The 22,050-nt window shown below is 37.2% G+C and overlaps 1 protein-coding gene across 1 annotated transcript in view; it reads right to left on the bottom strand.

Annotated features, from left to right (window-relative positions):
* Positions 1-22,050, bottom strand: part of LOC115879382 (leucine-rich repeat and guanylate kinase domain-containing protein-like) — an 83,705-nt gene that overhangs the window by 37,079 nt on the left and 24,576 nt on the right. Inside the window, exons 6-7 of the mRNA XM_030896171.1 lie at positions 2,475-2,631; positions 1,998-2,128 (exon numbers count right to left, since the gene is read on the bottom strand). Coding sequence (XP_030752031.1) covers positions 1,998-2,128; positions 2,475-2,631 — 288 coding nt within the window. The remainder of the gene's footprint in view (positions 1-1,997; positions 2,129-2,474; positions 2,632-22,050) is intronic.

Raw genomic sequence — 22,050 nt, 5'->3', positions numbered from 1 at the left:
AGCCAAAATTTGTTTTTTTCGAAATATCTAGTAAGCCATGAACTTTTTTAAAAATCTGAAAGGCGCATATTTATGACCATACAAAATTGCAATTCTTTCCCCATTTAACCGACTCTCTATCTCCAGCAGTTTCCGAGATGCCCATAGAGAACATCGTAGGAAACTCACCCTGTATAATATATATTAGGTCATAAAATCAAGCTGAGTAAAGAGAACCAAAATACGGAGATCAAACGCAGGATCCATTTGGCATGGGTAGCATTTGGAAATATGAGCGATATTTTCAAGGATAAAAAGGTGCCCATCAACCTAAAGAAAAAAGGCTTACAACAGCTGCATTCTACCTGTGCTTACGTATGGCTTAGAGGCTATGGCAATTACCCGAAAAAATGCAGAACAACTACGAGTTGCACAAAGAGTCATGGAAAGAGTCATGTTAGGAGTCACCATGAAGGAAAAAATACGGAATACTCACATACCACAAAAAATACGGAATACTCACATACCACAAAAAACAAAACTAATAAATGTTGTTAAAAGAGTGGCAAGTCTGAAGTGGCAATGGATCCGACATGTGGAAGACAGGATCCAGATCGATGGCCCCAAAGAGTCATTCTATGGAGACCTAGGGGAGCAACAAGAAGTGTGGGCCGACCAAAAAAGAGATGGGTCGATGACGTCAGAGCAGTGGCGGGAAGACAATAGATAAGATTGGCTAGAGATCGCGAAGCGTGGAAAAACCTAGAAGAGGCCTTTACTGAACACTGGATGGAACCAGACTGAGAAAGAAGAAGAAGATACATTTTTGTGTGAAACTAAAAGTTCCGTAAACAAATATCGGTTGTCTGACAACTTATGAAAAAGTTAAAAACGGATTCGTATAGGATTTTTGGAATTATGGCGTATTTAAAGTTTTTCTTATTTTTATTATTGACATTTTGGGATTGGGTGAAGTTTTTTTTAATTTGAAATCACTTATAAAAAAAACAACAAAACGTCCAGTATATAGAAGCCTCTCCAAACACAAAATCATGAAAATTTCTCTGCGTAAGTGCATCATTCTCTTTTTTCCGACTTTAGAATAACTGAAATCAGTTACATGAAAACGTGTTCCCGCTTTACACTTTTCTTGTGTAGGTATGAACTTAACTTAGTAGATTCTGTAATTTAGACATCAATGTAGTACCGAGAAAAAAACGAAAATAAACAAAAATCAACCAACAAACCAAAACAAACCTAACCAAAGCAATCAAAACACACTGTACACTAAAACGCGTCTGTTTACGAATTCCAATTGCCAAGTACTTTTCAAATCTTGCTCTATTTTTCTATATTTATCAATTAATAAAAATGGCGCACTTCCGCAAGTTTTTAGAATGAAAAACAGAAACGTGTTTTCATGTAACTGGTTTCAGCTATTCAAAAGTTGAAAAACTAAAAATTATGCATCTGCATTTCCGCAAAAAAACTTTCGTGACTTGCTATTTGGAAAGGCCCTTCCTAGTACTAAATGAACAAATATTTCTTACGAGTATAACTAATTTCAGCTAAACCAAAGTTGCCTTGATTTCAGCAATTCTAATGTTGAAAAACTGAAAATTATGCATTTCAACAGAAAAAAATTTGTGACATACTATTCAGAAAGGCTTCCAAATATTAAATAAACAAATATTTCTTACGTAACTGATTTCAAGTAAACGAAAGTAGCCCCAAAGTTGAAAAACTCAAAAAGGATGAATTTCCGCAGAAATTTTTTTATGACATACTATTAGAAAAGGGTTCCAAATAATCTCTCTAATTTTTTGGAAGTCGTCTATCGAAATCTTCCCTGGTTCGTTGGACAGACTATAGCACAATTTCCTTATTCAAAAACTAATATAAATTAAAAATTGGGAATTCTGATACTTGAACTAAACTAAAATTGAGTGAATTCTGATGAACTAAAATTTACGATCTTAAACTATAAAAAATAAAAAAAATAACTAATAAAAATATACTGGGGATATTTTTTCTGGAATTGTCTTGCTAGTGCTGCTCGCTTAGAACCTTCTACGCCAACCAAAACAATAACATCTAATGGACGGCAATCGTATGGTTGCAACCAATCCCAGATTCTAGGTTTATTCATCTAAATACAAAAAGAAATATATTGTTAAAATTAAATTAGTAAGCAGATCTAATTTTTTTTAGATCTGCATACTTATATTACAGTTGAGGGTTGGAAGCTTTATAATAAAACACTAATTCACCATAATACACCAAAACATTTTTACTTTTGCAGTAGTCGCGTGTTTAGCTACCCATGTTAGCATCATCAGCAGATGGTTATATTTTTTTAGTTTAGTTTAAATCATCTGCTGATGATGCTAACGTGATTAGCAAAACGCGAATCCAGTGCAAAAGTAAAAGTGTTTTGGTGTATTGTGGTGAATTAATGTTTTATTATGTAGATCTTATATGAAAACCAAATCTACCTGTTCTAGAATAAGCAGTTTCAGTCTTGTATACGAAGCTTTCTGATAGACATCCGATAATTTATTGCTAAACTTTTCATTCCAAAAGTCGGTGTTAATTTTCTGACCATCTAGATGTGATAACTTTCTTAAATGCGTTAGGCATATTTCTGTGTACCTGTAAATATGTATATACCGGGTGAGTTTCTTACGATGTTCTCTATGGGTATCTCGGAAACTACTGGAGACAGAGAGTCGCTTAAATGGGGAAAGAATTGCAGTTTTGTGGGGTTATAAATCTGCGCCTTTCAGATTTTTGAAAAAGCTCATGGCTTACTAGATATTTAAAAAAAAAAAAAAATTATGGCTATTTTCAAAATTGTCCCTAACTCCATTATAAGCTATTTTAGACAAAAAGTTTTCAGATAAAAGTTGTAGATAATCACATCCTTTATGAGACTGTGCCCTCCGTCTTCTTCTAAAGACTGTCAATTTTGACATATGACACAAACATATGGTTTTTTTTTAAATGGAAACCTATAAAAAAGGCCATGACTTCATAAAAAGCGCCATTATTTAAGCTTTTCAGCGATATAAGCTATAATATGCTTTCTTCGAAAAATTACAGAGTTATAGCCAATTCTTATCATTTTTAAACAATTTCACTTAGTTAGCCATGGAAACAAGTTTAATCGTCTTTGCTCTCAGAGATGTGAAGCTGTCACATCCAAATTTTGTAAATTAAAATAAACAAAAATTGTAAATATGAATTTTTCAAATGAAGAAAAGCGTGTAGATACTCCCGCATCAATAGAGTGCGGTTTGGTTGACCAAGATGACTTTTATTACGATCTCCCCACCTCATAATGAAAGAAATGTTAAAAATTATTTACATCATAATTATGCAAACTCAGGAATAGAAAGAGGTGGACCAATTGCATGGACCTCCTCGATTACCTGACCTATCCATTTTAGATTCTTTTTATGCGGTATGGTTAACAATAAGGTTTACAAAAGAATTTGTGAATTAAGAGAGGCACTCGAAGTGGCGGTACGAGAGAAGTTTAATTAAGTCCACCGGTCCTTCTATGAGAATAGGTAGTAATTCAGTTTTAAAAAGATGCAACTCACAACAATGGCGGATTTTCTAAAATAACTTAAAGTGTATGCAGTGATATTATTTTTTAAGTTTTAGTTTGTGTAGTGTAAATTGTAAAGAACCGTTTAGTAATAATTCTTACAAGTTTTATAAATCATAATAGAATATGAATACCATGCAATCCAATTGAAATTAATCAAGAAAGATCAGAATTGGCTATAACTAAATGTAACTTTTCTAACATGTCTGGAAACCCGTTCTCTAAAAAACGTAACATTCACCGGTTAATGTATCCTCGAAAATATATGGTCAAGAAAAGTTGAACCAATAATCCTACACGCTTTTCTGCATTTTATAAAATTCATTTTTACAAATTTTTGCTTATTTTAATTTACAAAGTTTGGATGTGAAAGCTTCACATTTCACATTTCCGAGAGCAAAGACGATTAAACTTGTTTCCATGGTTAACTAAGTGAAATTGTTTAAAAATTATAAGAACTGGCTATAACTCAGTAATTTTTCGAAGAGAACATATTTTAGCTTATATCGCTGAAAAGCTTAAAAAATGGCGCTTTTTATGAAGTCATGGCCAACTATGGTTTACATTTAAAAAAACATATGTTTGTGTCATATGTCAAAAATGACAGGCTTTAGAAGAAAACGGAGGGCACAGTCTCATTAAGGATATGATTATCTACAACTTTTATCTGAAAGCTTTTTGTCTAAAACAGCTTATAATGGAGTTGGGAACAATTTTTAAAATAGCCGAAATTTGTTTTTTTCGAAATATCTAGTAGGCCATGAACTTTTTCAAAAATCTGAAAGGCGTATATTTATGACCCCACAAAACTGCAATTCTTTCCCCATTTAACCGACTCTCTATCTCCAGTTGTTTCCGAGATACCCATAAAGAACATCGTAAGAAACTCACCCTGTATATAATGCTGATACTCAGCAACGGAAGTGTTCCACACAGAATAGTTAATTTCTTGAACTTGGTTTTTCGCCAATGTGGTAGTCTGAACATCAAGAATGGAACCATAAAATTTGCAAGAAATTATATAATAACCCGTATAGCTGAATGCATAACACAAAATAACATCAGAATGACAGACAAAAACGAAATAATAAGCCTAGTAACAAAATTCTACGTCGACCTATATAAAGCCCCAGAAAACATACATAAAGAAGAATGACTGTCCCTACCAGAACACGACGCCCCAAAAGTTCTCGTGGGAAAAGTAGAAAAGACATGAAAAATGAAAAACCAGCAGGGAACGAAAGAATAAGTACGCCGGTAAGAGAACTTGGAAAATCCTAGAAAATGTATACACCAGCTGTCTTAAGGAGAAAACATATACCCCAAAACTGGAATAGCGTCAACTTAATTCTAATTCATAAGAAAGGCAACAAAGAAGACATCAGAAACGGGGTAGTGGGGGCAATGCACAAAAACAGAATACAAAACACGCTAGACGCTGCAGAACCACGAGAACAAGTAAGCTTTGGAACCGGCTTCAGCACAATTGATAACATACATATACTAAGGGAAACTATCAGCCTAACAAAAGAATACGAACTTAGTTCTGTCATTGGGTATTTTTGCTTGGAAAAAAGTCCGGAAGTTTTGCAACTTTGCAGGTTTATAGGTTTTGGGGTCCCTAACTAAAATCCATAAAATGCACATTTCCAGACTTGCCGCCGGCGCCACCATCTTGCCAAGATGGCGCCCAAAATCGGTATTTTGTAAATATCTCGGAAACTATGCGTTTTTCGCAAAAATTTGAGGAGAGCAAAATTAAAGAGAGTAAAATTTCCTATAAAAAAGATTTTATGAAAATTTTCGCTAAAGTCAACCGTTTAGGCACAAAATCACTGGAAATTTTACACTTTTGTGTAAAATATGATATATTATGTATAGTCGATTTTCCGAAATCAAATGTCGATTAGGTTTCACTAAAGCTAGTTTTAGTTTAGTTTCTTCAATTTTTTCATGTGTCAACAGTGGCGTATCTTTAATTCGCTCATTAAATTATGAATAATAATTTTAATTATTGAAAATGTGTACTTGTTTCCACACCACCCAAGAGCCAAGAGGTCAAGTACATGGCGCGTTTATTTTAACGTGGTCTCCCCGGAGGCCTACTCCACTAGGTAAATTAAAAACTTCAACTTATCTGTGCAAGCCCGACGGATCTGGCTCAATGATGTCAAAGTCGATCGTGTCTGCTGTGCTGGGCTCATCAGGGTGGTCTCTCAATACGTCCAACTCTTCATCTTCAGCCGCAGGATATCTACCAACTCCTCTTCAACGGATTCGTCATTCAGTGACACTTCAGTGACGTTGTCACAGGATTTCCCATTGCAGTATGCACAAATCATTGAAGATTTTAATCCTGCTTTTCTGCATCCTCAGGGTTTACCACAGTTGTTGGTTTTGCATTTACAGGATAAAAACGTCAATAGGGATTTTGGAGCTGGATCTTTCAACGTTGTGACTGGAGTAATGCCTGTTTTTGTTTTCTTCCAACCCCATTCTTCGGCATCTTTGGTACAACCCAGACCAATGCTGAACCTGGTGGTAAATTCGCAATGAATGCTGTCCAGCACGACAATTAAGTATTCATAAATTAATGAGCGAATTAATGATACGCCACTGTTTCATGGCAAAATTGAAGAAACTTAATTTTTAACTAGTTTTAGTGAATACTAATCGACATTTGATTTCGGAAAATCGACTATTATGTATATCATACTTTCTTCCCCTAGGAGATGCAAGACCTTGTCGTTGGTGGGAAAGCTCCTGGTCAGGTGCTGGGGTGAATCCCTCCTAGCACTTGGCTTGGTCTAAGAAGCATCTCACTCATCGTCTTGTCCCTGACTGTAGTGTCGTGGCCAGGGAATTGCACCAAGACATATAACGATACCGGGCGGGGCTACGGACAGCCTCAACCTTGGGGCACCGGGGGGCACCCCATTGTATTTTACCCCTTACTTCTACATGCGGGGCTCTGTAGAAGTGGACCGTCTGTCCCTAGCGACTCATGGGAACACTATGAGATCTGGTAATAATAGTAATAAAAACATCACCGGTGAAGCTGTGGGGAAACCCCCTTGCAACACGGGGAACAATAACAATGAAAGTTCCAAGGGGCCAAACCCAAAGAGAACTACAGGAGAGGTGGCTGACACTTGCGTGAGACCATCCTCCGCAAGTGGCATACAAGTTACCACCTCCTCCAAGGGTCGGGAGCCTACCTCCTACCTCTAAACCCAACAGGCGACACAAGCTACCGTTTCGTTTCGTCTACCCGGCCCTGGGGTGCGACTTTGTTCAAGTTAGCAACCGATCGTTTAGAAGCGATGTCGAAACCAGATCGATACTATGTTCATTGCAAAACTAGTGTCGCTCAAATGCTGCAAAATATGGTATCACTATCACACTCTTGCACACGTGTCTAGACTGTCGCCTCGCCACAAAGCGAGAAATCAGAATATCGCTACAAATCGATGTTGCTACTGAACATAGTGCATCAAGCTACAAATTACTTTGCTATCGTTTTGAAACATGAACAAAGTTGCACCCCTGGGTCGTAGCCAGGGCCGGCGTAAGGCAAATATTGAGACTGGCCGAGTACCCTATCTGGCGCCCCCCCCCCCTAATAGTTATTATAATTCTCTTTTTTTTTCAATACGATCCTTTAACTACAACTAAGCATATTTATGCTACTTTAATAATAAATTTTCACTTAAAGATACTTCAAAATTCTACTCTTCTTTCAATCTTACTCTGCGGTTGTTGTTTTTTGTATACCGGGTGCGTATCGAAATTGTCTCAACCCTATAACTTTTTTATTTTTTTACATAAAAAACTAAATTTGGTATGTTAGTATATGACATAAATTAGGATTGACTATTCAATTGTTTTTGGGGGCCACTTCCTGTTTCATCGGAAATGACTAAAACTTTTGATTTTTAAATGGACACCTCGGTATATTTTTACTTCATTCGATAGAAAATGACACTCTGAGTAGAATGACATATCATATGTCAACTTTTGACATTTTCATTCTAAAAACATTATATTTTAAATTTCAATCTAGAGTGCCATGGCTCTGTTAAAAACACTAATTTTTAAACAAGGATCGAGGCTTCGAAAAATAGATTTGATCGTCTAATGTTTTTCGTGCCTTGTCCTGGCCGGTCCAAAATATGCCAAAATCGTATTTTTAATCGAAAATATCAAAAGATGACATATGTCATAAAGTAGAAATATACCGAGGGTGCCATTTAAAAATCAAAAGTTGTAGTAATTTCCGGTGAAAGAAGAAGTGACCAAAAAGAATTGAATGCGTATACTAACATACCAAATTTCCTTTTTTTTTCTGAAAAAATAAATAAGTTAGAGGGGTGAGCCACTTTTGAGACGCACCCGATATATGGAGTTATGAGAAATAGAATTCCAACTTCGGCAGGCTCGTTCTGGTATAAGTGATCTTTGAAAATATTAGTATTTAGTTTCAAGCAGTTGCATTATTTTTCTATATGAATTTAAGAAAATTTTCTTTTCTTTTTCACAATCAATTATTTCGTGCAGAATCAGTTTATGATCAGATACAGTTTTGTCGGCTTCAAAATGAGGTTCAGCCAGTGTTTGAGATGCATTCCCTTGTCTTGCTCTAATGAGAAAATTCTACGATTCTGCTACCATTTTCCGTGTATTATTACATATTCAATTGGGAATCTCAAAATCACAAAAAAATGATATATTTTCCCACTACTGTTAATAAATTAATTTAACTAATGAGGCAAACTTATAAGCTTTTTTTGGATAATAAGGATATCAAGATCCTCTTCAGCTTCTTGCGAATGAATATTTACTTCATATAATTTTAGGGTACATCAGCCATTAATAACAAATAAAATGGTAGTAGAAAAAGAGCGATTTTGAGCAGTCAATAATTGCCAATTTTGCTGGCTCTTGACCCAAAACAGTTTGTTTAGAGAAAATTTATAAAAACAAGAATTATAGAAAGAAAGGATATTTACAAAAAGTTGCTAGCTTTTGAATTATAAGTAAAATACCACGAACAAATCAGATTTATATTTTTTTATTTTATTTTGTTTAAGATTATTCCACGAAAATGAATTCGCAAATCCCAGTTTCAAATAGAGCACCCAAAAACATATAGAATGGAAGAAATTAAAACTATCCCAAAGCTTTCATGCAAAGGATTTTTTGAGCATAATTTCAGTAAACTATAATAGGATACGTTTAGGATATAGTAGTGTTTATAATGTTTAGTCAGATATTCTTCCCTATGTGGTGTGGTGTGTGGTAATTAGTAATATTTTATTGTGGAAATTGATAGTACCGATTAATTATTGATCTGGTCATTCGTTACTGTTTTTGAATATTTTAGTTAGCCGTCGTGGCGCCCGGCCCTTCCGCCGGCCCTGGTCGTAGCTCCTCGACTGTGAAGGACACGGGTCTCCGTAGGAAGTCCTGGGACTGCATGATGAGTTATAACTCAAGAAAGGGGGACACAATAGATCTCTAAGGTCGCAGAGATTTACCCCCCCTCCCACTTATTCTAATATCATACTTTACGCAAAATTGTAAAATTTCCAGGGATTTTGTGCCTAAACGGTTGACTTTAGCAAAAATTTTCATATAACTTTTTTATAGGAAATTTTATTCTCTTCAATTTTGCTCTCTTCAAATTTTTGCGAAAAACGCAAAATTTGCGAGATATTTACAAAATACCGATTTTGGGCGCCATCTTGGCAAGATGGTGGCGCCGGCGGCAAGTCTGGAAATGTGCATTTTATGGATTTTACTTAGGGACCCAAAAACCTATAAACCTGCAAAGTTTCCAAACTTCCGGACTTTTTTCCAAGCAGGCCCCTTTTTGATCCCCAATGACTGAACTACAGTACGCGTCTGCTGGATCTGTGTCTATGAAAGGAATGCGGACAAAAAACATTTAAATAAACAACAATATATTTTATACGTCGACTTGACGAGTACGTCACCGCAAATCGCTCCTCCCACTCATTTTATTGGCTACTTGCAAATTTGTCGAATTTTTATTGATGGGACGCGTCGTCTAATTTTTTACGAAAAACATTGAGAGAATATCGTTTCCCCTCTCACGGATACCCCGTAGCTACAGAACGGACAGACGTACTGTACTAGTCATAGCCTTTATAAACTTTGAAAAGGCTTTCGACTCGATGTATCCTAAAGCAATAATAAATTATTTAAAAATAATAAAATTAAAAAATAGTAAAAACCCTAGCGAAACCAGGTATCGACAGGCCTTATATAGAAACTCTCGCCAATATATACAAAGAAGCCAAAGCAAGAGCAATGATATACAAAAAACAAACCCAGAGTTCCCAACTGACGAAGGAGTATGACAGGGAGATGCGATATCACCAAAGCTGTTTACAGCAACACTAGAAGAAATCTTCCGCCAACTGGACTGGATCAGCAAAGGATTACAAATGAATGTAGAATATCTTTAAGGATTAAAAATAGATAGAAAATATCTTAAACATCTAAGATTCGCTGATGATATTGTCCTAATTGTCAATAGTCCTGAAGCACAAATTAAGGAACAAGCACAAATTAAGGAACTAAATACAGCCAGGAATAAAGTAGTTCTCAAAATGAATTTAGCAAAAACTAAAGTAATGTACAACGAACAAGTAGACAGAAAAAACATTCTAATAAACAACACTGGAAATAGTAGAATATATTATACACAGTTTGGGATTTATACTACCAGAAATCAATAGAAGAATTAATTTAGCATGGAGTACTTATGGAAGAAACTCAATCATATTCAAATCTAGAAAACCACTTTATCTAAAAAAAAACATTCGACCAATGTGTACTACCAGTCATGACCTATGCATGCGAAACCTGGATACTTAAAACGGACATTATAAGGAAACTGCAGGTCGCTCAACGCTCAATGATTAATGAGACGAAATATGCTGGAAATAAACAAAGAAGACTATAACAAAATAAAGTGGATAAGACAAAAAAACCAGGTAATAGATGTCATCCACAGAATAAAATCCCTCAAGTGGCAATGGGCAAGACACTTGGCAAGAAGGACGGACAACAGACGGACCACAAAAATTACAGCATGGTGCACACGAGGCATTAAGAGACCTAGAAGAAGACCGAACCTAAGATGGGACCATGATATTAGGAAATTAGCAGGAATAACTTGGACCTGGATAGCCAACAATAGACAACAATGGGCCCAACTACAAAGAGAGTATCTAAATATGTGAGGGAGGCTACACACAATAAGCTGAAAATGATGATGATGTTAGCTGAATGCACATCACAGTTGATGTCTGCTTATGCCCCTTATTCCAAGCAACTTGAAGTCGATTAACTGTTGCAGAGGTTGTGGAGGATGGTTCAATAACCCACACGTTTGATAGAATCCATTAAGTATTTCTAATGATTTTAAAATAATAATGAACTCTTAAAAAATTGAATATGACATATCAAAGACATTTTTTATTAGACCAAAAATTATAAACACAAAATACATTTGCCATTTAGCTGTTATTGTATGTGCACTGTATTCGTGTAGGTCTACCTTCTTCTGTTCACACATAGTACAAACGTATTACTATTATTGGAGTACCTATACAATCACCACGACTACTAGTTCTGCGACAAATGGACAATCAAGTTGAAATTTTGACTGTTAAAAGCTTTATCTAATGCATTTTATAAAAAAAGATTACAGCTGGCTTGCATACCGTCTATTTGTACTAAGTGTAAGAAAATGCGACAGCAATAGACAATTGATAGACAGCAATCCTACACCTATTAAGGCACTGTCTCAATAACCAATTTCTATACTCAAGTGAACTGTAATACACACACATCGTCAGTAATTTTATTATTTGCATTTCTGATATAATAAAATTAAAATAAACAAATAGTTTACAATAACAAATAGTTAAAAATGCGAAATTTACCGAATTTTTCAAATTTACCTTGATTTTTATTGAGCTCAAAAAAATACACACATTTTTTTTATTCTAAACTGTGAATTAAAAAAAAGATAAAACCATTTTTACTTAATAAAGGGTATAGCCTCCTCTACTGTTCATTACAGCCCTACATCGTCTCTCCATGCTCCTGATCAGGTTGTCAATCTCTTCTTGAGGTACAGCCTGCCACGCTGCATTCACGGCCCGAACCACATCCCTACGAGTTTCACGAGGCATACCCATTCTCAAAATTCTTCTTTGGACCGCGTCCCATACGTGCTCGATGGGGTTGAGGTCAGGAGATTGTGCCAGCCAGGGTAAGATGTTTAATTGATGAGCATTGATAAACTCACTTACCACTCTGGCTGTATGAGGCCGTGCATTGTCATGCATGAGAATGAAGTTTCTCCCAAATCATTGGCATATGGTAACACGACAGGCTCAAGAATTAAATCACGATATGTGATTCCTGTTAGAAACCTTTCAAGAAAAACGAGATCGGTTTTTCGGCCTAACTGGACTCCTCCCCAGACCATAACACTTCCACCTTGATAAGAGTGCACTTCCTGAACATGATCCAACAGAATAAGATTTCCCGTTTCTCTCCATACCCTAAGCTTTCTCGAATCCGGATGAATTCTAAAAGGTGACTCATCCGTGAAGAGAACATTGGCCCATTGTTCATTCGACCACTGAACATGATCTTGAGCCCACAAATATCGTACCTCTCGATTTCCTCTCGTTAAGGGTTGAGCTCTCCAGGGGCGTCTGCTTCTTAAGTTGACCTCCCTTAATTTATTGCGAACAGTGTCAGAACTAACGGTTACATTATGTGTTTCCTGGAGAATTAAACTAAGCTCTGGTGCTGTAAGAGTCGGTCGGCGTCGAGCATTTAATTGTAAAAAATGATCTTGCTGAGGGGTAGTAATGCGATGTCGCCCTGTGTGCCTTTCAGCAACATCACCACTTTCACGGTAGCGTGCACTTAATCGCGATATTACACTTTGCGCATACTTTGCGTTGTATTTAATGCTCTAGCTACGTCGATTTGGCGCATTCCAGCTTCGAGCATACCCAAATACGTTTAAATAAAATATACGACGGCCTCCCCATAAGAGCAATGAGAGGATTTACGTCCCAGTATTGAAGGAGGACAGAAAATCGAGTCGAATGTTCAAGACATAGGTTCATCCTTGTTTAGTCAAACCTCCTACAAACCAAGGATAGACTTATGTAGGAAATGCATTGAAATTCTATAGCCATCCTTCAATATCGGGACAGTAATTTAAGCGGTACCCTCCGTATACTTTATTTTAAACGTATTTGAGCATATCCATGGCCCTTAGCATTTCGTCTCTGTTAAGATGTCTACGATCCATAATGTCGTTTAATACTAAACAGAGTTATTTGAATGAATTCTGGCCAGTTATCATAAAAACATAGCCAGTACAGGTTAAATTCGAACAATTGATGCTAGGTGCTTTTTATACATTTGAGAAAAAATGCGCAAACACTTCTGCAAATATCTCAAATTTAGAAATAACTAGTGTGACTACTTCGTTTCAATCGAAGTAGAAAGAATCGGCCTACAAATATGTGGTTGTTTATTCAAAACATTTATTTTTAACTTTAATAAAATGATATCCCTAGATTTTTCCGGTGTGTGTATTTTTTTATAAAAAAGTATTAGATTAAAACTTTTAACTGTGAAACTTGTCTTGGTAATATGATTTGTACCAAGACAAGAAATAAACGGTCACACATTCTTATCATAGAATGATCTAAATAGGTATGAAGGATGTAGTAAATAGGTATAGCAGTCTTGCCTTTCTAAAAAATCAAGTACAAGAAATTAATCCTTCTGGTTGTAACATTTTTAATATAACTGAGATAGGCTTCTAATATCACTGACACAAATTATCTATAACAGATGCGAAAGAAAGCGACTGCATCGGAAACCGCTCGGCAAACCCGACACGCCTATTGAGTGGTGTAAATACACCAGTCGTTTAGTCCGGAAACCTATGCTGTGTCGTATTCGCTTGCTGGAATGACATAGTGCGTGGTTATATGTTTCTTTTTAAAAACGCGTGTAGGATTTTTGTTGAACTTTTGAACTCTTATTTCTAAGTTTTGGTAATTTGTATATCTTATTTAAAATGGGATGCAAATGTGTTTATTTATAAGGAAAAAAAAGATATTTATAGTATAAAAAATTAATTTATTTAACAAAATTTAATAAAAAATGTGACAAAATAGTTACCTTTCTATTGGTTCTATCGGACTTTTTTCGACTATATAAATCTTTATTTGTAAACTTTAATACATCAAATATTTTGAATCTAATAAATCATTTAATGATGTAAATAAGAGGAAATTTCTCACATGGGTGGTCAAATTTTATAGTTTTCATTATATCAAACAGCCTCTGAGAAATGTTTTCAACTCAAAATGCCTTTAATTATGTTTGACTACATCATTAAAAAGGGTCTTCAAATACATCAACGTGATATTTGTCTAAAATTTACAAAAGAATCCGAATCTCTGGATAACTCGAAATTATTTACCCATTTAAAAGCCTTTGATCATGAAAGTGGAAAAATTTGTTCATTTTATTTACAGTCTGGAAAAATTATTTATATTAAATTTTGATGAGTTTTGCACTGAAGAAAACATTCAGAGGCTGTTTGATATAATGAAAACTATAGAATTTGACCACCCATGTGAGAAATTTTCTCTTATTTACATCATTAAATTATTTATTAGATTGAAAATATTGTCAAGGTGTATTACTGGTTGCATAACTGCTAAAAAGTCGCGGCGTGCATTGAGGAACCTGGCGCATTCGCCAGAAAGTAAAGAAAATTATAGAATTCTTTAGAAAAATCTAGAAACAACCGCCAGGGGGTATATAAGGCCCGCGCTTTGACAGTTGGACAAGTTTAAAGTTTAAAGTTTGAAGTTTGAAGTTTGAAGTTTGAAGTTTGAAGTTTGAAGTTTGAAGTTTGAAGTTTGAAGTTTGAAGTTTGAAGTTTGAAGTTTGAAGTTTGAAGTTTGAAGTTTGAAGTTTGAAGTTTGAAGTTTAAAGTTTGAAGTTTGAAGTTTGAAGTCTGAAGATAGTCTGAAGTTTGATAATACCGCGAAATACCGTTAGAGTAATAGTAGTTGCATAAGTTGTGTTATAAATAGTATAAGTTGTGTGTACAGAGTGAAACAAATAAATTCGTTAAGTATTTTATCGTGAGTTTAAATAGTGGACCCACGGAATCCGTAACAATTGGTGTCGGAAGTGCGATTCAAGAGGATTTTAAGAAGAAATTAAGTGGATTGGAAGATTTTTAGACCGAATTAGAGTATTTTATGGTTGGTACAAGGGAGCAAACGAAGAAAATGGAGGAAGTAAGCAAATTATTGGGCGATTTTATGGAGAATATGAGAAGAGAAAAGGCAGAAGAACAAGAAAGACTACGTAAAGAAAAGGAAGAGGAAAAACTACGACGTCAACAAGAACAGGACCGGCTTGAGAACATTTTCGAAGATTTGAAAGTTCAACGACAACAAGAAAAACAAGAAGAACAGGACCGGCTTGAGAAAATACTGGGTAATTTTGAGAAAATACTGGGAAATTACTAGTAATTTGAGAAAATACTGGGAAATTACTGGGTAAAGAGAAAAGGCAGAAGAACAAGAAAGACTACGTAAAGAAAAGGAAGAGGAAAAACTACGACGTCAACAAGAACAGGACCGGCTTGAGAAAATACTGGGTAATTTGGAAATTCGTTTGGAGGAGCGACGTCAAAAAGAAAGACAAGAAGAACAGGACCGTATTCAGAAAATTTTAGAAAATCAAGGAATTAGACAAGAACGGTTGGAGAAAATTGTTGAAGATTTAGAAGTGCGTCGCCAGAAAGAAAAATTTGAAGATCAGGACCGTCTTAAGAAAACTTTGGAAAATCAGGAATATCGACTACAGAAGAATTTTGAAGACCTGGAAAAACGGCAGGAAAATCAACTTCAAGAAACCGTAGAAGATCTTGAGGAACGCCTTCAGCAGAAGATAGAAAGATTGGAGATGGACCTACAGAAGACCAAGGTACAAGTAAAGACACCTGGCGTTCAAGGAACAGCGAACCTTAAGGCCCCGACCTACGATGGACAAACGACATGGACAATGTACCACCGTCAGTTTGAAGCAGCCGCCGCTGCCAACGGATGGACTGACCATGAGAAAGCAGCGGCACTTGTCATCGCGCTGCGTGGCCCTGCCCTGGAACTGTTGCAAACTATTCCTGCAGCCCAACAGCAGGAATACCAAACTTTGGTCGCTGCACTGGACAGAAGATATGGCGACCAACATCGACGTCAACTTTACCAGGCCCAAATCAAGACACGCCTGCAGAGGTCCGGAGAGAGTCTGCAGGAATTCAAAGCAGACTTACGTCGGCTGGTACACCTGGCATATCCAGAAGCACCGGAAGGATTTAGGGAGGAACTCGCTGCCCAGTGTTTTATCAGCGGACTGAGGGACAACGAGTTACAGAGGGCGCTGCAAATATCCCGATTTTCTACCAGCAGCGAAGCACTGGTCAGGGCGCTGGAAATTGAAGCTGCTTTTAGCACCATCCTTAGACCGAAGATAAGATCGGTAACGGTCGAGGAACAGCCCGGAAGTTCTCACATACGTTTGGAGGAGATGTTTAGTAAACTATGTGAGTTACTAGTGAACAAGAGTAGCAACAACACCCAGACAGAGAACCATAGAAGATCCCAGGACATAAGGTGCTATAGATGTGGCAGGAGTGGCCACATCAAACGGGATTGCCGCGTCCAAATGCGATCCTGTTCACCATCCAGAGAACGTAGGCACCAGGAAAACTAAAATCAGTCAATACTAAGGGGCAAGTATTGACTGGGAGAACAGAGCCCCAGGATTTTTTTCCATTAGAAGTCTAGGAAGAACCGCTGACAGCTTGGTGATCGACGGAAAGTCAATGGAAAGGGAATCCGAATGACAGTGGACACTGGCGCTATGGTATCGTTGGTGCGGGCTAACTCAGTGCAAGGATTGAAGCTGATGCCTCTGAGAAGAAGAGTGTGTTTACGTACAGTTACGGGGAAATGGCCGTTGTACGGGGAGAGGCTATCGTCGAACTGAAGTTAGGAAATTTGAAGTTCCAGCATAGCGTTTAGTGGCAGATATTGAAGATGACTTCATCTTGGGCATGGATGTGATTCGTCAACATGGATTTTCGTTCGATCACCAGAGAAATATCCTGAATATCGGAAATGAAGAGTTTATGTTATCTCCAGACGAGGGACCAGGAAGAATGGATGTAAGATCAGCGGAAACTGTGGTGATACCTGGTAATACCGAGAAGATCGTATTCGGTAAAGTGGAGAAAATCGCTGGGTGCTGTGTTGGACTGGTACAAAGTGTCAACAAGAAACAAGATAGGTACTTAGTAGGAAAATCATTGGTGAACACCGACAAGAATATACCGATCAGAGTTGCGAATGTTTTCCCGAATTGTGTCAAGATTCAAAAAGGTGACAAGATAGCCATCTGCGAACCTGTAAGAAGTGTCAACCCGATGTGATCAGTGCCGTCAGCTGTTACACAAATGACATCCAAAGAAACACTAAAACATCTAGAGCAGCCATGGGATCACCTAACATCTGAGGAGAAACAGAAGGCTAAGGAGTTCCTGTTTAGGCATGGCAGTATTTTTGAAAAGAACAACAGTGGAAGAACAGATTTTGTGAAGCACCGGATTAAAACTGGTCATGCCCAGCCTATTCGACAACGTCCTAGAAGGGTGCCCCTTTCCAAACAACAAGAAATGGAGACAATGGTAGATAAGATGCTAGAAGATGGAGTTATCGAAGAATCATCGAGTCCATGGTCATCTCCTGTTGTTTTGGTGACGAAGAAAGATGGTAGTACACGATTCTGCGTGGACTATCGGAAGCTCAATGACGTCACTAAGAAGGACAGCTACCCACTGCCACGTATAGACGACACGTTAACCACACTGGCAGGTTCGTGCTGGTTCTCCACTCTCGACTTAAAGAGTGGATACTGGCAAGTTGGTCTGGACGAGGAAGACAAAGAAAAGACGGCTTTTTCTACAGGAAACGGACTATATCAATTCAAGGTCATGCCGTTTGGATTATGCAATGCTCCAGCCACTTTCGAACGTCTCATGGAGGTGGTGTTAAGAGGATTAACTTGGAAAACGTGCTTGGTTTACGTCGACGATGTATTGGTTATGGGAAGAACTTTTGAGGAGCATTTGCGAAATTTAGAAGAAGTCTTCGGCCGCATAAGGAAGGAGCTGCTAGCAATTGTGAAGGCAGTTGATCATTTTCATAAATATCTGTACGGCCAAGAATTTTTAATTAGGACAGATCATGCGGCTCTCAAGTGGCTCATGGAGATGAAACAACCTGAAGGTCAAATAGCACGATGGCTCGAGAAGCTCCAGCAGTATCACTTTACCATCCAACATCGTGCTGGGAAGATGCATGGTAACGCAGACGGTTTATCCAGAAGACCCTGTCAAACCGATTGTAAGCACTGCTGTAAAACGGAACAACGTGAAGGCACTGTCATGATAAGGAGTTTTAAGCTTGGAGCTGATGAACAGTGGACGACGGCACAGTTGAGGAAAGACCAAATGGAAGATCCAGACATCGGAGCAATACTAGGGCTCAAGGAAGGTAACGGCGAGAGACCACCGTGGCAGGATATTGCGGACAGAGGGCTAGTTTTCAAAGCTCTCTGGGCTCAGTGGAATTCACTGGTTATTGAGAATGGATTGTTAAAGCGCACGTGGGAAAGTGCGGATGGCAGGACAGTAACAACTCAGTTACTGGTACCAAGGAAGAAAGTTACCCAGGTATTGGAAGAAATTCACGGTGGTAAAACTGGAGCCCATCTTGGGGTAAACAAGACCTTGAGCAAGCTGAGAGATCGTTTTTACTGGGTGGATTATTGCGAAGATGTCAAGAAATGGTGTCGACAATGAAAATTTGTGCAGCCAGCCAAGGACCAAGCACTCGATCTAGGGGAAAAATGAAACAATATAACGTTGGACTGCCATTCGAAAGAATCGCTGTTGACATTGCAGGCCCATTCCCTGAAACGCACAAGGGCAACAAGTACGTTTTAGTGGCGATGGATTATTTCAGTAAATGGCCAGAAGTTTTTGCCATTCCAAACCAAGAAGCATCGACTGTAGCTGAAGTATTAGTCATAATGTCTTCAGTAGATTTGGAATTCCTTTAGAGCTTCACACTGACCAAGGAAGGAACTTCGAGTCAAGACTGTTCCAGAAGATGTGTGATCTGCTTGGTATTCACAAGACTAGGACAACAGCTTTACATCCGCAGTCTGATGGGATGGTCGAGAGATTCAATAAGACCATTGAAGAACATCTCTCGAAAATGGTGGATGAACATCAAAGAGATTGGGATCAGCATATACCACTATTCCTAATGGCATATAGAAGTGCAGTTCACAACACCACCGGACTTTCACCATCGAAGATTTTATTTGGTCGAGAATTACGGTTGCCTTGTGACTTGGTGTTCGGATCACCAGACGACAGCACCACGAACGTAGAGGACTACGCGGATGAACTGAAGGAAAGGTTATTGGGAATTCATAAGGCCGTGAGAAGTAAGATTACGCTAGCCAGTGACCGGATGAAAGCTCGTTACGACCTCAGAGCTAATTCTACGGGATTTCAACAGGACGATATGGTATGGTTATATAACCCACAGCGCAAGAAAGGAAGGTCCCCAAAGTTAACTCCAGCATGGGAAGGTCCTTATACAGTCATCAAGAGGATAAATGATGTTGTGTACCGGATTCAACGCAGCCCTAGAAGTAAGATGAAAGTAGTTCATCTGGATCGATTGAAGAGATACCAGACAGGAAACCTTGATCGGGACCAAAGACATTATAAAGATAGACCGAACATCTCATTCATAAATACTGGTTGGTAGTGTATCAAACATTCCAATGTGTCAAACAAGGACAGAAGAGACAGAGAAGTGTAAAATTTCCGACCCCGGCAACTAGGCGCATTTCGATTGTTCTAATGGCCAGTGGCGTATCGTTTTTTGGAAAGCATTTAATTAGTAAAGTAAAAGTAAATAAATTAGTAAAATTTATACTCCATATTAATATACTACATTAACACTTTTTCGTTAGATGAGTTTTGTTATAAGGTCTAATATAATAATATAATTAATATTCCACATATACCTATGTTGAAACGTTAGGTGATTTTCGAAAATCGCTCCAACGTCGATTTTCAATTTAAACTTTCAGTTACTTCTATATAAACTTTCAGTTACTTTTAAATATTCACAGGGTGACTCAGGCTTCCGAAACAGTTCTATATTAGGTTTGTGGTTGGTGACTTTTCTTTCAATTTTTTTTCAGAATATGGAGGCAATGGTAAAGCACATTTTAGACATTTTTGTAAACATAGGTGGCCGGAACATATTTTCAAACTAAGGCTGTAGATTTGCCATTAAATTTCCATTCCAGAAATACCTAGGGTTGCCACCTGTCCTTTTTTGGAATAACTTGTCCTTTGACTTTTTTTGACTTAAAAAGTCATTTTTATTTTCGTATTTTCCCTGAGAAAATTACCTACAGCAAACAGAAATATTTTTTTCGTCCAAATTTAATTAGAGATGTTATAAAACTTATAAATACATTTTTCTTGTTTAGAATAGGCAACATTATTTAGAACTTCCCGTTTAATCTGAAATGATAGTTTAGGTTTTAGTTTTACCATTTTTGATCTTAAAAAGAACTTCAAAATTAGTAATTAGTAACGATTTATTTAGTTCGCAATCAATAGCTTCCTGTGAAGTACTGTGTAATAGTTGTTTAATCTTGTATTATTAATAACTTCCTATACCTAAAATCAATATTTAATGAGAAAATTGAAAATTGATTCATTAAAAGTATCAAACCTGTGTGCTACAGTATGGGATTTCTGTCGCATAATAATGAATTACGTTTGCTTCATCTACGTTACCGTAGATGGAGCTCAAGGCTTGGTAGGGTTTGTATAAATAAAAAAAAATACAAGAAGCAAAAAATTATTAAGGTCTAACCCCTACATATATGCTTATTCTCTGCATTATGTTCAACAGACTGAAGGGAACAGTCATTCGACGACCGGTTTCGTAGATTTATCTCCATCGTCAGGCCGACTTTGCTGTAACCCTCAATCCGACAAACGAAAAGCCTAAAAGCAGAAAATAGCATTTGAGTACAAAACGTACTACTATGGCGAGTGCTAGATGGCGAGAGCAGCTAGTAGTAATAGGTAAAAAGCTTTTTTGGAGGCCTGGGTCACTCTGTGTATAGGTATGTATAAAACTAGTAGTCTAAGAATTATTTACAGTTCGTCCCATTCTAAAAAAAAGGTTAACACACCGTACAAATAACTCTAGGAAGAGGTATTTGAACAGTGGTAAAAAATTGTTAAACAAGGCCGAAGGGGCAGATATAATAAAGCAATAAAATGTAAAAAAGGTCGGGTAACACCTTTGTTTATTTGTTGAGCAAAATTCCTTTAGAATATCGTATATAATGACCAGAAATGACGCAATTTTAAGAAAAAATTGTCACTTTCTGGCTTATAAGAAAATTTCAAATGCAACGTTTATATTCAAATTTGTTATGATCTACAACAGGTAGGTAGGTAGTCATTGAGACGAATTATAATTCAATTACTGGCTACTACGTTCTTGTTTTAATAGATTAATTACAAATATAATTAGAAATTATTTTGATTGTGAGAGGCTCCCTTGTGGGACGCTTATGTACAATGACGAAAACAATACCCACCTGTGAAAAGACAAATTCGGGTAATTTCAGCTTATTTTTCTACACACTTGACACTGTCGTACCATACTGAATTCGCAGATTCAAAAGTACGTTAAACAAAAACAAAAACCGCCGAAAAACACTGAAAGTTCACTTTCGTCTTGATTCCGACTTCAAACACACCGCAAGCTAAACGTAGTACGCTATAACGGACCAATGGCCGTCGCGAGGGGTGGTGGGACGGACGGCTCATTTCATTCTGAAAGACTAGCAGCGACGTTGCCAATAGTTCTAGACGTTTCAGCACATTAAACAGTAAACATGTCCTTTAATAGTAACGCATATATCCTCTGGTTAATAACATATTATTACGCATGCTTCTTTAAAAATAAACTATTAATTTAATTAAGAAATTGAGATTTATTGATATCCGGTAAAGGTTTTAAAGTCACCTTTTCTGCAAATCAAACTGAGTATAGGCGCAAATTTGGGATGTGGCAATGTCGCCTTTTCTATCTCAGTTGGTTTTTACAGTACGTAGTCAACCTCCGATTGTTTGATCGGGTTAAAATGTCTAATGTGATATCTGTTCTTACTAAATCTATGATCGG

Source organism: Sitophilus oryzae, unplaced genomic scaffold, assembly GCF_002938485.1.
Source record: "Sitophilus oryzae breed Bouriz unplaced genomic scaffold, Soryzae_2.0 scaffold_1576_pilon_pilon, whole genome shotgun sequence".
NCBI lineage: Eukaryota > Metazoa > Arthropoda > Insecta > Coleoptera > Curculionidae > Sitophilus > Sitophilus oryzae.
The sequence above is the reverse complement of the archived record's forward strand: the minus strand, read 5'-3'. Positions and strand labels throughout refer to the sequence as shown.